Source organism: Trachypithecus francoisi, unplaced genomic scaffold, assembly GCF_009764315.1.
Source record: "Trachypithecus francoisi isolate TF-2019V2 unplaced genomic scaffold, Tfra_2.0 Lachesis_group13, whole genome shotgun sequence".
NCBI lineage: Eukaryota > Metazoa > Chordata > Mammalia > Primates > Cercopithecidae > Trachypithecus > Trachypithecus francoisi.
This window is the reverse complement of record NW_022681458.1, coordinates 9687523-9700868: the sequence shown is the minus strand read 5'-3', so window position 1 is coordinate 9700868 and position 13346 is coordinate 9687523. Positions and strand designations below refer to the sequence as shown.

The 13346-nt window shown below is 43.8% G+C and overlaps 2 protein-coding genes across 3 annotated transcripts in view; one reads left to right on the top strand and one right to left on the bottom strand.

The window, feature by feature from the left end:
* Positions 1-13346, top strand: part of ARMC9 (armadillo repeat containing 9) — a 188546-nt gene that overhangs the window by 22480 nt on the left and 152720 nt on the right. For both annotated transcript variants that reach the window (XM_033229873.1, XM_033229874.1), the window contains exons 6-7: positions 3204-3296; positions 7820-7844. In XM_033229873.1, coding sequence (XP_033085764.1) covers positions 3204-3296; positions 7820-7844 — 118 coding nt within the window. The remainder of the gene's footprint in view (positions 1-3203; positions 3297-7819; positions 7845-13346) is intronic.
* Positions 7970-10022, bottom strand: LOC117094391 (histone deacetylase 1-like). The gene has a single exon (XM_033229875.1). The coding sequence runs from the start codon at positions 9996-9998 to the stop codon at positions 8550-8552; it is 1449 nt and encodes a 482-aa protein (XP_033085766.1). The 5' UTR covers positions 9999-10022; the 3' UTR covers positions 7970-8549.

The window sequence follows — 13346 nt, the reverse complement described above, 5'->3', positions numbered from 1 at the left end:
GTTCTGTCGCCCGGGTTAGAGTGCAGCTCCGCCTCCTGGGTTTATGCCATTCTCCTGCCTCAGCCTCCCGAGTAGCTGGGACTACAGGCGCCCGCCACCTCGCCTGGCTAGTTTTTTGTATATTTTAGTAGAGACGGGGTTTCACCGTGTTAGCCAGGATGGTCTCCATCTCCTGACCTCATGATCTGCCCGTCTCGGCCTCCCAAAGTGCTGGGATTACAGGCTTGAGCCACCGCACCCAGCTTCCATGTCTTTTTTATTAAAAAAATTATAAAATACACATAACATAAAATTTACCATTTTGACTTTTTTTTTTTTTTTTAAAGAGATGAGTCTCACTCTGTCCCCCAGGCTGAAGTGCATGATTATAGCTCACTACAGCCTTGACCTCCTTGGCTCAAGTGATCCTCCCACTTCAACCTCCTGAGTAGCTAGACCGTAGGCATGCACTGCCACCATTTTGACCATTTTCGAGGGTTCAGCTGAGTGGTGCTAAGAACGTGCACATCATTGTGCTCGCCATACATTTTAATATCTTATGTTTTCCTTCTCTTAATCTCTCTGGCTGTATTCTGGGTGATCTCTTCACGTCTGCCTTCCACTTCACAAACTCACCCTCCAGCTATGTTTAGTCTGTTCTTTAACCTTTTCATTGCATTTGTAATTTCAGTTAACTCTTTATTAGAAGTTTGTTGTTGTTGTTTATTCAAATTTGCTGGAACATTTTTATAGTCTCTCATTCCTTCCTCTCTTTTATTTCTTTAACACATTAAAAATTTAGGCCAGATGTGGTGGCTCACACCTCTAATCCTAGCACTTTGGGAGGCCAAGGTGGGCGGATCACCTGAGGTCAGGAGTTCCAGACCAGCCTGGACAACATGGTGAAACCCCGTCTCTACTAAAAATACAAAAATTAGCCAGGCATGGTGGCTAATGCCTGTTATCCCAGCTACTCCAGAGGCTGAGGCAGGAGAATCTCTTGAACTTGGGAGGCAGAGGTTGGGGTGAGCCAAGATTGTGCCACTGCGCTCCAGCCTGGGCGACAGAGCAAGACTCCGTCTCAAAAAAAAAACAAAAACAAAAAAAAAACTCCTTGGCTTCCTTGCTCTAATTGTCCTTCTAATTTTCCTCCTGTCTCTGACCATCTCTTCGTTTAACAAATTGAGCCACCACGCCCAGCTCGGAAATGTTCTTATTCTCCGAGTTGAAAGCACAGAAAAAGTAAGAATGGTCAAGAAAAAATATAAGTGACTCATGTCCAGAGAGGCTTTATTTCAGTCTCATCCCTGTCATTACCAGAGCATCATAAAGTAAGTAATTACATTGAAAACACATATTTGTTGGTTATACAAAATAGTAGTCAACAACAGAGCAATCTAACTGGAATTGTGCGTGTCCCAAGCATTTCGTTTTGTTTTTTGAGATGTAGCAGTCCTTTCCTGAGATTCTTCTCTGTGTGGTTGAGCATAGACTACCTAGAGTTGTAGCACTTGGGTGATTTCCCTAGGGCTGCCCTAACCGAGTACCACAGGCCAGGTGCCTTGAGACAGCAGACATTCATTGTCTTACAGTTCTGGAGGCTACAAATCTGAAATCAAGGTGTTGGCCGGGCTATGCTGCCCCTGAATCCTAGGGGAGGATCCTTCCTTTCCCCTCCCAGCTTCTGGTACCCCCAGGTGTTCTGTGACTGTGGCAGCATCATTCCAGTCTCTGTCTCCATCATCACATGGCCGTCTTCCTTCTGTGTCTGTGTCTAAATTTTCTTCTTCTTGTAGGATACCAGTCATATTGGATTAAGGACCCACCCTACTCCAATGTGACCTTTGTCTTAACTTTAATTACATCGGCAATGACCCCATTCCCAATGACCTCATGTTCTGAGGTACCAGGGGTTAGGATTTCAGCATGTATTTTGAGGGAACACAGTTCAATCCATAATAACACACATGTTATAAACAAAGTTATGCAGTATAAGGGAATTACACAATTTTTTTAAAATATAAGAACTCTCTGATTGGGCATGGGGGCTCTTTCCTGTAATCCCAGCACTTTGGAAGCCTAAGGCAGGTGGATAACTTGAGGTCAGGAGTTCGAGACCAGCCTGGCCAGCATGGTGAAACCCCATCTCTACCAAAAAAAAAAATACAAAAATTAGCCAGGCTTGGTGACACTCACCTGTAATCCCAGCTACTCAGGAGGCTGAAGCAGGAGAGTTGCTTGAACCTTGGTGGCGGAGGTTATAGTGAACTGAGATTGAGCTACTGCACTCCAGCCTGGGTAACAAAGCAAGACTCTGTCTCAAAAAAAAAAAAAAAAAGAACTTTCTGTTCATCTGGCAGTATTTTTTCCAGAAATCAGATGACATACTGGCTAGAATGATTGGGTGGGGGTGGGAGGCACAGAGGAGGATGCAGAGCTGGAGAGGCAGACAGTGGAGAAGGATGGAAAGGTCCAAGGGCCATGGGGCAGTATCCAAGAGGATGGTGGGTATGCATTTTTCGTGGCTTAGCTGCTTTTTTTGTGGAACTTCTTGGTTTGGGTAGAAGATATTTCTGTATAAAGAGTATAAGGAAAATTGTCCTGAGACAAAGATAGTTACTTGTTATGTTTTTTCTTATTTAAGTCATTAATTTTTTCTTCTTAATAAGCATTATTTGAGATAAATAATTTCTTTTTAAAGGATAAATCGTGTTAAGACTATATCATAATTCTTGACATGATGGGGTATTTGTGGCAGAAAATAGCTTCTGTCCTTTTTTCTTATCTAGATGAGGTTTGTGGAAATGAGTCCCTTTCTTGGGGAAACTCTCAGTAACTTAGTGATAATTGTTTATGTTATGCCTCCCAGTGCTGTGCATGCCTAGACTGTACTGAACTATTTTTGGTATGCAGCCTAATAAGGTTCCTTGTCACGACTGTGTTTAAATCACGTGAAATATTCAAATCATGTTCAGGGTTATTTTTTCCCTGTTTATGAAAGAACTCTATTTTTTCTTCCTACTGTGGACACTTGAATCTTCTATAAATGAGTTGGTCAAATGTCCTAAACCTGTTTTTCACAGCCTCACATCACTGGCAAGACATTTTGCTTTTGGTTTCAGTCACTGTGCAGGGTTTTTTGGCCCAATGACCTCAACTTGATGATACTGTTGGTACTTAGTAATCTAATGTTTGTGTTTTTGTTCCCTTGTTTTTTTCTTTAGGATTCCTGGACTCCAGAGTTAAAGTTGAAGTTGGAAAAGTTTCTAGCTTTAGTATTTAAAGCCAGCAACACGCCAAAGCTTTTAACAATATATGTATCCTTTTGAAGCAAATAGAGACCACCTATGGTTTTAGAGCAGATTTTATTTAGAGTGGCACACTGGCTTAGGTTGCCTCATTAAATAGGGATAATTAATAGTGTTGCTTTCATATTTACAAGATCAAAGAATCATTAGTGGCAGGGCCTATAGAGATCAACTTCTATATCATTAGGTCTCTGAGTCTTTCTTTTTGGCTAGGTCTTATTTTGATGTCATGTGGCTAGAAGCTGTCTTGGTAGAAAAGAAAGTTTGTCTTCTTGTAAAAGAACTCCTTGGGATAATTGTCCATTTGCAAAATATCACTTAACCACTTTTTTTTTTTTTTTTTTTTTTTTTTTGAGGCGGAGTCTTGCTCTGTCGCTCAGGCTGGAGTGCAGTGGCCGGATCTCAGCTCACTGCAAGCTCCGTGTCCCGGGTTTACGCCATTCTCCTGCCTCAGCCTCCCGAGTAGCTGGGATTACAGGTGCCCGCCACTTCGCCCGGCTAGTTTTTTGTATTTTTTAGTAGAGACGGGGTTTCACCGGGTTAGCCAGGATGGTCTCGATCTCCTGACCTCGTGATCCGCCCGTCTCGGCCTCCCAAAGTGCTGGGATTACAGGCTTGAGCCACCGCGCCCGGCCCTCTTAACCACTTTTAAGGCCTTCAGGCCATGGCATATGGATCGGGTGACCATCTAACTTGTCATTCAAATTGGGATTTCTTTTTAAATAACTTATTGAGGTGTAAAATCTACCCATGGTAAGTGTACAATTTAATGCTTTTTGGCAAATGCACAGAGGTGTGCAGTATCACCACAGTCCAGTTCAAACTGGGACACTTTTGAGAGTAAAACGGGGCACTAACTGGACAAAGTACCAGGGTGACAGGTGTAAACAGAGCCTGTTTCAGGAAGAGCAGAACGTTAGGTCACCCAACCCGTGGAAGACTCATTTCCCAAAGGTTATTAGTCTTTAAAGACAAGTGTCTCCTTTTATTTGGAATAAAAATGTATCCAAAGTTATTTCATAACAAGAACATAATGTTTTGAATTATAAAATTGGTGATTGTTTTGTTTTATTTCATGAAAAATATAAGCTACTTTGCCACATAATACCTTCTGCTTCCTTTCTAACTCCAAAGCATTTGACTTTCTTGACCTAATTGAGGTTTTTTTGTCACTAGGATTCTATGCCGCTTTTCTTCTTGAGCTTCCTAAGCCTTCCCTGTTGCCCGTCTTCAAATTCCTTAGGCTGGCCTGAGCCAAACAGACTGATCTACAGCTCTCCTCTCTGCCTGTGTATCCTTAAGGCTTTCGTTTAAATTCTTCTCTTTACCTACATACCATGATGTTGGCATATCCAATCCTTTTTCTTCCTAGAGTTTCATATACAGTAGTTTTCAATGAAACTAGAACTTTTTCAACTTGACTTAAAATTATTTGAACATGCTTTTAAAAAGTATTTCTTGGCTTAATTTTTTTTTTTTTGGATACTGCTCCTCTTGGAACAGGGCTACCCCATAGGCAGTGTGCCCAGAGTAGCTCAGCTTAATAATTATGGGTGCCAATATGTTAAGAATCTAATCAAAATGATTTACATGGTAAATTATATTAGTTATATTAATAATATATTAGTATATTCAAAACAGTACCTTACTGGGCCCTGTGACTTACACCTGCAATCCCAGCACTTTGGGAGGCTAAGGCGGGAGGATCACTTGAGCCCAGGAGTTTGAGCTCAGCATGGGCAGCATGGCAAAATCCCACCTCTGCAAAAAGTACAAAAAGTTAGCTGAGCCTAGTAGTGTCCACATGACTGTGGTCCCAGCTATTTGGGGGAGACTGAAGTGGGCAAATCACCTGAGCCTGGGAAGTTGAGGCTGCATTGAGCTGTGATCGTGCCATTGAACTTCAGCCTGGGCAACATAGTGACACCCTGTCTCAAAAAAATAAGAATAAAAAAAAATCATAGTACCTATTTTATAGGAAGATTATGAAGATTAAGTTAATACATATAACTTGTGTGAAAAACAGTCCAGTATATAGTAAGTGCTTGATAACTGTTAGCTATTGGCATTAGAGTTTTTAAGTACTTACCACCTTTCATCCTGTTCTACATGCTTTGAAGCATATGCTGAAATGTAGCAGGTCACTATAAATAACATTCTAATATTTTCCTTGTTACATGAAAATATTTGCAGTTCAGTTCAATACATTAAGCTTCTACTATGAGTCAAATATTGTTCTAGGATTTAGGGTTATAAAGAAAAGGCCAAGGTGTAATTCTCTTAGCCAAATTGGAGCTTTGGACAATAAAATGGGAGTCTGTGAGGCAAACACAGGAGGGATGGGAATTACAGGTAGAGGGAACAGCCTGTGCAAAGGCACTGAGATAGTGCCTGGGAAACTAAAATAATTTGATATTGCTGGAGCAGAGTATTGACATAGACAAACTCAGAGACTAGACAGGGCCTAGGTCATAAAGGTTTATGCAAAGTCCTATAAGGAATAAGGAGCCTTTGAAGCATTTTAAACAGGAGAATAACAGTTGTATTGCAAAAAATCACTTTTTACTTCCTGATTATAAAATCAACTGTATTACTTATAGAAAATTTGGAAAGTACAGAAATGTATTTGATACAGACATACCCCCAAATTGTAATAAATGTAGGTAAATGTATGTGTGCGTATATTTCTATGTATTTTTATCAAAGGAAGAGAACATTGTCCCATATCATTAAATAGCCTTCAAAAGCAGGTTGAGTTCCCTCAGAGGTTTAAACAGAGTTACCACATGACCCAGGAATTGCAGTCCTAGCTATATACTCAAGAGAAATGAAAACATACGTATGTCCACACCACAACGTGTACACAAATGTTCATAGTAACATTATTCATAATAACCAAAAAATGCAAACGACCCAAATGTCTATTGTCTTATGAATGTATAAACAAACTGTGGTGTTATCCAAGTGATGGAATATGATTTGATATTATCCAGCCATAAAAAGGAATGAAGCACTGATTCATGCTGTAACATGAATGATCCTTGAAAGCGTTATGCTCACTGAAAGAAGCCAGTGGCAGGGACCAGGTATTATATGACTCTATTCATAACTTGTCCAAAAGAGGCAAATCTGGAGAGACGGAAAGTAGATCAGTGGTTGCCAGGGGCTGGGGAGAGCAGGGAAAATGGGAGTAACTGCCAGTGAGTACAGGGTTTCTTTTGGAGGATGATGAAAATGTTCTAAAATTGATTGTAGTGATAGTTGCACAACTCTGAAAACCACTGAAATGTACGCTTTATTTATTTATTTATTTGTTTATTTATTGAGTCAGAGTTTTGCTCTTGCCGCCCAGGCTGGAGGGAAATGGCGCGATCTCGGCTCACTGCAAACTCCACCTCCACGGGTTCAAGTGATTCTCCTGCCTCAGCCTCCCGAGTAACTGGGATTACAGGCACCCGCAACCACCCCTGGCTAATTTGTGCATTTTTTCTTTTTTTGAGACAGAGTCTCACTCTGTAGCCCAGGCTGTAGTGCAGTGGCACGATATCCGCTCATTGCAAGCTTCGCCTCCCGGGTTCACGCCGTTCTCCTTCCTCAGCCTCCTGAGTGGCTGGGACGACAGGCGACCGCCACCATACCTGGCTAATTTTTTTTTTTTTTTTGTATTTTTAGTACAGATGGGGTTTCACCGTGTTAGCCAGGATGGTTTCAGTCTCCTGACCTTGTGATCCATCAGCCTTGGCCTCCCAAAGTGTTGGGATTACAGGCGTGAGCCACCGTGCCTGGCTAATTTTTTGTATTTTTAGTAGAGACGGGGTTTCACCGTGTTAGCCAGGATGGTCTCAATCTCCTGACCTTGTGATCCACCCGCCTCGGCCTCCCAAAGTGCTGGGATTACAGGCGTGAACCACCACGCCTGGCCTGAAACGTACACTTTAAATAGGTGAATTGTATAGTATGTGAATAAAACTGTTACCAAAAAATTGAGGAAAAGTTTAAGACAAATTAAGGGAAAAGAAACATGTTAAGTAACTGCCTTCAGTCATGCAGCCAGACATGTGGGAGCTGAGATTTGAACCCAGGCAGTCTGGCTCCAGCGTCCGTGGTCTTAGCAACAGTGTGCTATGCTGTTTTCACCTCAATATCAGTTTCCTTAGGATCAAGCTTTCAATTGAAGTTAGAGTTGAAGTATGTATAAAATCAGATTTCCATTTTTAGTAGAATGGCTTGGTAGCAGTGGGGAAGGCCTTTGGAAGGGGATAGGAAGGGGATAGGAGACTGTTGAAATAGTGTAAGACTTGAATTCAGACAGTGATAATTGAGATGGGGAGAAGAGGACTTGTTTGGGAGTGAGTCCGGTGAGTATGGAGAAGTTGCTTAGCTATTTATAGCGACAGGTGGAGCTGGCCCTCCCGCCCCGAGAACTCTGTTTCACCATGCTGCGGTGCTTTCTCACGCTGGCCGCAGGATGTCCGATACCCCAAGTACTGTTCCCTGAATGCCTGTTTTCCTGAACTTCCTTTTCATCCCAGAAGGAGAATGGACAAAGTAACAAAGGTAAATCATCTAGATTTAAATTTGTCTAAAAACAACTTTGCCAGTTCAGGTTTTAAGTAGTAAGATCGGCGCAAAGATGGAGAGAATTCGTGATTTTGGCTTTTTTTTTTTTTTTTTTTTTTTTTTAGAAATGTACCATTTTATTACAAGAGGCTCACAAAAATGAAAATAGTTATTATCTCAAAAAGGAAACTAGACTAGCAACCTCCACCTGCAGAATTAGGAGAAGACAGGGGGCAGGCAGTGTTTCTTGGCTCACTTGAGGCCAGTGGGAAGGTATGAAAACAGAACCAATCTAAAAATGGCTGATGTTACCTTAGGAGCCTGAAAAGAACAGGAGATCCTTGAAGACCCAGCCACCCCTTCTAGAATATTCAATAAGGGCACCTTTCCAAAGCTACTAAGCAGGCACTTCGCATTTCAGGATTTTGTCTTATGGTTGCATAAAAGCATCCCTTTCGCCCAGACCTGGCACCCTTTATGGTTCAAAGTTAAGAACTGGGGAAGAATGGGTGGCAACGTGGCCCCTGGAAGAGTTCACCCAGCACAGCTGCCCTGGGCTCAGGGCCTTGGTTTCTGTCCCTGGGGATATTATATTTAATAAATTTTTATATAAATACACAGAGAAATAGAAAATATAAAATCTGAGGGGTTGGGGGAGAAAGGTGAGGGACTCAGCAGGAAGCCAGAGCTGGAGAGGTCTGTTCAGGCCAACTTGACCTCCTCCTTGACCCCTTTGGCTTCTGGCTTTTCCTCCTTGGTTTTCTCCTCTTCTGTGACTTCTTTCTTCTCCTCTGGGTCTTTCTCTTTTTCATCCTCTGTTTTGACTCTCTTGGCTTTTTTGAAGTTGGAAGAGTTCTTGCGGCCCCCCTCTCCCTCCTCTTCAGAATCGGAGAACTCTTCCTCACAGGCAATTCGTTTGTCGGAGGAGCAGATCGAGATGCGCTTGTCAGGGTCTTCTTCGTCCTCATCACCACTCTCCTCAGGGATGGCGTCCTCAGGAATCGCCTGCATTTGGACTCCAGGTGCATGCGGCAGCATTCTAAGGTTCTCAAAGAGCCGCTGTTTGATCTTTTCCAGGTACTCATTCGTGTTCTGGTTAGTCATGTTGGAAGGACTGATGTGGAGCTTGAAATCTGGTCCAAAGTATTCAAAGTAGTCGTTGTACGGAAGCTCATTAGGGATCTCTGTATCCAGGGCCACAGCTGTCTCGTATGTCCAGCACCGGGCAACATTACGAATGGTGTAACCACCACCTCCCAGCATCAGCATAGGCAGGTTAAAGCTCTTGACAAATTCCACACACTTGGCGTGCCCTTTGATGGTTAGATTGAAGCAACCTAGTCGATCCCCAGACAGGGAGTCTGAGCCATACTGTAAGACCACCGCGCTAGGCTGGAACATCTCCATTACTTTGGACATGACCGGCTTGAAAATGGCCTCATAGGACTCGTCATCAATCCCATCTCGGAGCGGGTAGTTAACAGCATAATACTTGCCTTTTCCAGCCCCGATATCCCGCAGGTCCCCAGTTCCTGGGAAGTACTCTCCATACTTATGAAAGGACACAGTCATGACCCGGTCTGTGGTATAGAAGGCCTCTTCCACGCCGTCGCCATGGTGAATATCAATGTCAATATACAGCACCCTCTGGTGATACTTTAGCAGTTCCAGGATGGCCAAGACGATATCATTGACGTAACAGAAGCCAGATGCCTCAGACTTCTTTGCATGGTGCAGGCCCCCAGCCCAATTCACAGCGATGTCCGTCTGCTGCTTATTAAGTTTCACAGCACTTGCCACAGAACCACCAGTAGACAACTGACAGAACTCAAACAGGCCGTCGAATACTGGACAGTCCTCACCAACGTTGAATCTCTGCATCTGCTTGCTGTACTCCGACATGTTATCTGGACGGATGGAGCGCAAGAATTTAATGTAGTCGTCACTATGGTACTTGGTCATCTCCTCAGCATTGGCTTTGTGAGGGCGATAGATTTCCATTTTTCGGTAGAGACCATAGTTGAGCAGCAAATTATGAGTCATGCGGATTCGGTGAGGCTTCATTGGGTGGCCTTGTCCGTAGTAGTAATTTCCAACATCCCCGTCGTAGTAGTAACAGACTTTCCTCCGGGTGCCCTGCGTCTGCGCCATCTTGCTCGCCTCCCGTCCCTACCGTCAGTGATTTTGGCTTTAAGAGTCTAAATATTTATGAAAGGCTTTGCAGTCATGTTGATTTGCAGTTCCTTGAGGCCCATTTTCACGGGGGCCAGTATTGTTAGCTTCGCCTTGCACATCCGATAGCTAAGCTTTGGGCAAATGAAGAGAATCCAATAATGTCCCAAAGGGAAGTAATTGCAACAGCAACACATTTTCCCTAGAAGGCATAGGGCAGCTTGGATAAGGAGAGAATTCTTTTAGTTTAATTTATTTTAATTATTTTAATATGTTTAACTTTTACCTTGAACTGGTCAACTGGGGTCTTTGAAGACATATGGAGTACCCATTCCTTTTTTTTTTTTTTTTTTTTTTTTGAGACGGAGTCTTGCTCTGTCGCCCGGGCTGGAGTGCAGTGGCCGGATCTCAGCTCACTGCAAGCTCCGCCTCCCGGGTTTACGCCATTCGCCTGCCTCAGCCTCCCGAGTAGCTGGGACTACAGGCACCCGCCAACTCGCCCGGCTAGTTTTTTTGTATTTTTTAGTAGAGACGGGGTTTCACCGTGTTAGCCAGGATGGTGTCGATCTCCTGACCTCGTGATCCGCCCGTCTCGGCCTCCCAAAGTGCTGGGATTACAGGCTTGAGCCACCGCGCCCGGCCGGAGTACCCATTCTTATCAAGCATTTTCCGTTCCAAAGTAGGAATTCCAGCCTTCCGTTTGTAGCATAAAGTGTTATTTTTCCATGGTCAATCATTTTTACCAGAACTATTCAGTTTTGAGTAAGGTGAGAAAAAGTATAGTTAATATGAAGTTGGTGGCCACAGCTGGGGCACTGTGCCTCAGTTTTGCCTTTGATACTACATTGTGAAAGCTGCTTAAATGATGATGCTGGGAAGGGCCTGTGATGGCGTGTCATCCTTCTGGTGAATATTGATGGCAGAACCCTCAGTTCCCAGCAGGTGGAGTGTGACTACAGGAGATCTTGTTCCATTCACCAGCACATTTGCCCTTTCAAAGCAGAGTCATGTCAGAGAGGATTTCAGAACTTCCTGCCATTGCTTTTTCCTGTTTCTTTTTAGGGAATGAAACTCTTTTAAAGAAAGGAAGCATTAATTAGTAAATTATTTAGCTCTTTGCTCACCAGGGAGTTGGCAGTTGAGCAATGGGATTTGTCAACCTCAGGGAGAGCTTGGGTTTGGGTTTGTCACTCAAGATGGCTTTGGCAGCGTCAGCCTTTGAGAAGGCTTTGGATGCTTGGTTTCGCTCTTGGTAGCCTCAGGCATCCCCAGCTCAGCCATTCTAAGTGTGCTACTGGTTCTGCCAGCCATGCTGACCCTTCTGTCCCTCAGAGGGGACAGGCCCTGCTGACCCTTCATGGAGGGGCAGGGCTACAGATGTGGCCCCACGGGATCAACCTAGACTGCTCCAAGGGTCACAGGAGCACCGTAAGTCTTGGAGCTCCCCAAGGTTGCCCTGCCCCCAGCACAGTATGTGGAGGAAGAGTCCCAGTCTGCATCCTCAGCCCTGCAGGCCCGCTCTCTCAGTTCTAACCTGGGCCCAGGCCTTGGCCAGGATGCATCGCGGGCCAGTTTACTCACATCCAACACAGCTAGTATCTTCAACTGGGCTGGGAATTTGGATCTCACCCTGCAGCTCCTGGAAATGCACCTCAGCCCACTGTTCCATTACTGCCTGACAGACCATCCCGACTTGGTGGCACAAAACAACGACATTCACTTACAATGGTGGTGATGAGCCTGCATGGTCTGGGAGCTGTGGGCCCAGTGAAGCTGTTCTCCCCCAGCATGTCTCTCCTTTGCAGTCAGGTGGAGCGGGGTGGGGCCAACTCCAGGCACTCATACGCAGAGTGGTGGTCGGTGCTGGCTCTCACCTGGGGTCTCAGCAGAGGCCCTTGACGAAAACACCTCTGTGGCCTTTCCTTGTGGCCTGGGCTTCCTCCAGGCATGTTGCCTGGGTTCCAAGGATGAATGTCCCCAGAGAGAGCCAGGAGGAAGCTGTATCATTCTTTCTAACCCAGCCTCTGAAGGAAGTCAGTCATTTCTACTGCATTCTGTTTCATGCAAGTGAATTACTTAGGCCCCCTCACCTTCAGAGAAAGATTACATCCCTCTTCTTGATGGGAAGGAGGTTGTGTCAAAGACTGCAGGCATTTTAAAACCACCACCACACCCTGCATCCCTGGACCCTAGAGAACTGCCTTAGTTGTTAGTTAAATCTGCCAAGTCGCTGTTCTGAACTAGCTTTGGACTCCCAGGCAGTGGGGGCGGGAAGGTGGTAAGAGACTTCTCCCTGGTTCCTGAGTTTCTGCAGCTCATGTGCCACTAGCATACACTTCAGTTTTTGAGCATAGCTTTTTTCTGGGAGCATTGTGTCAATCTGGTAAGTGGCCCAGTTTTGCAGATCAAGTAAACATGGGAAGGGGAATGCAAATAAAAGAGCTGTGTTTCTCTACAGGTTTTTAATGTTGGAATTTCAGTAAGGAGACGAGTTTTTAAGCCTTCTTTAGGGTTGATTTTAACTGAGTTTTCTGGAAGCCAAGCAGAATGGCTGTGGATTTGAGTCTCACAAGCAAAGTGTGTCTGTGGCGGAGTGAACTCTGTAATGCGGTGTTGCTATGGAGACTGGAGATTCGCATTTTGGGCCCAGGCATGAGAGTCATTTGTCACCCCCTTGTCTCCTCATCCTGCAGCTAAGGCTGCAGTAACCAAAGGCACAGACATGCCCCCAGTTTAATTTAATTCTAGACTCAGGCATTGTTTTAAATGAACTGGTTATGTGATATCATTGTTCTGTATATCTTGATAGGAAGTTTTCATGCCTAAAGTGAGATTGCCGTAAGCTTTTAAAGAAGGAAAGAAAGGTACTTGCAGCAGAAACTTCTCTCAAAAGGAATTACGTTTGAAATGTTGTATGGAATAAAAACAGGTTGACTATATAGTAACATCGGATTATTATTTTTACCTAGTCACTTAAAAAGGATACAGAAATAGTATCTTTTGGCATTTCTAGCATGAATTGATTCAACCCTTTCAGAAAATGAGCAGTTGATCATTTTTCTGGAGTTTGGAGCCCTAAACAGTATTTTTAAAAATAATGACTCATATTCATAAGTTATATTGTAACTTTCTTCATCCAGTATCTGTGGATTAGCAAAGTAGCAAAGAGAATTTTTATCTGAATAAAAACAGGAAAGAGTATATCATTATAAAGACAGAGGAGTTAATTTTAGCTTTTCATAGTGGGTGAGAAAAACAATTCCATATTTAAAAGTTGATCATTTTGTCTTGAGCAGCCAATTAAAATCTCATTTACCCTTAAAAAAA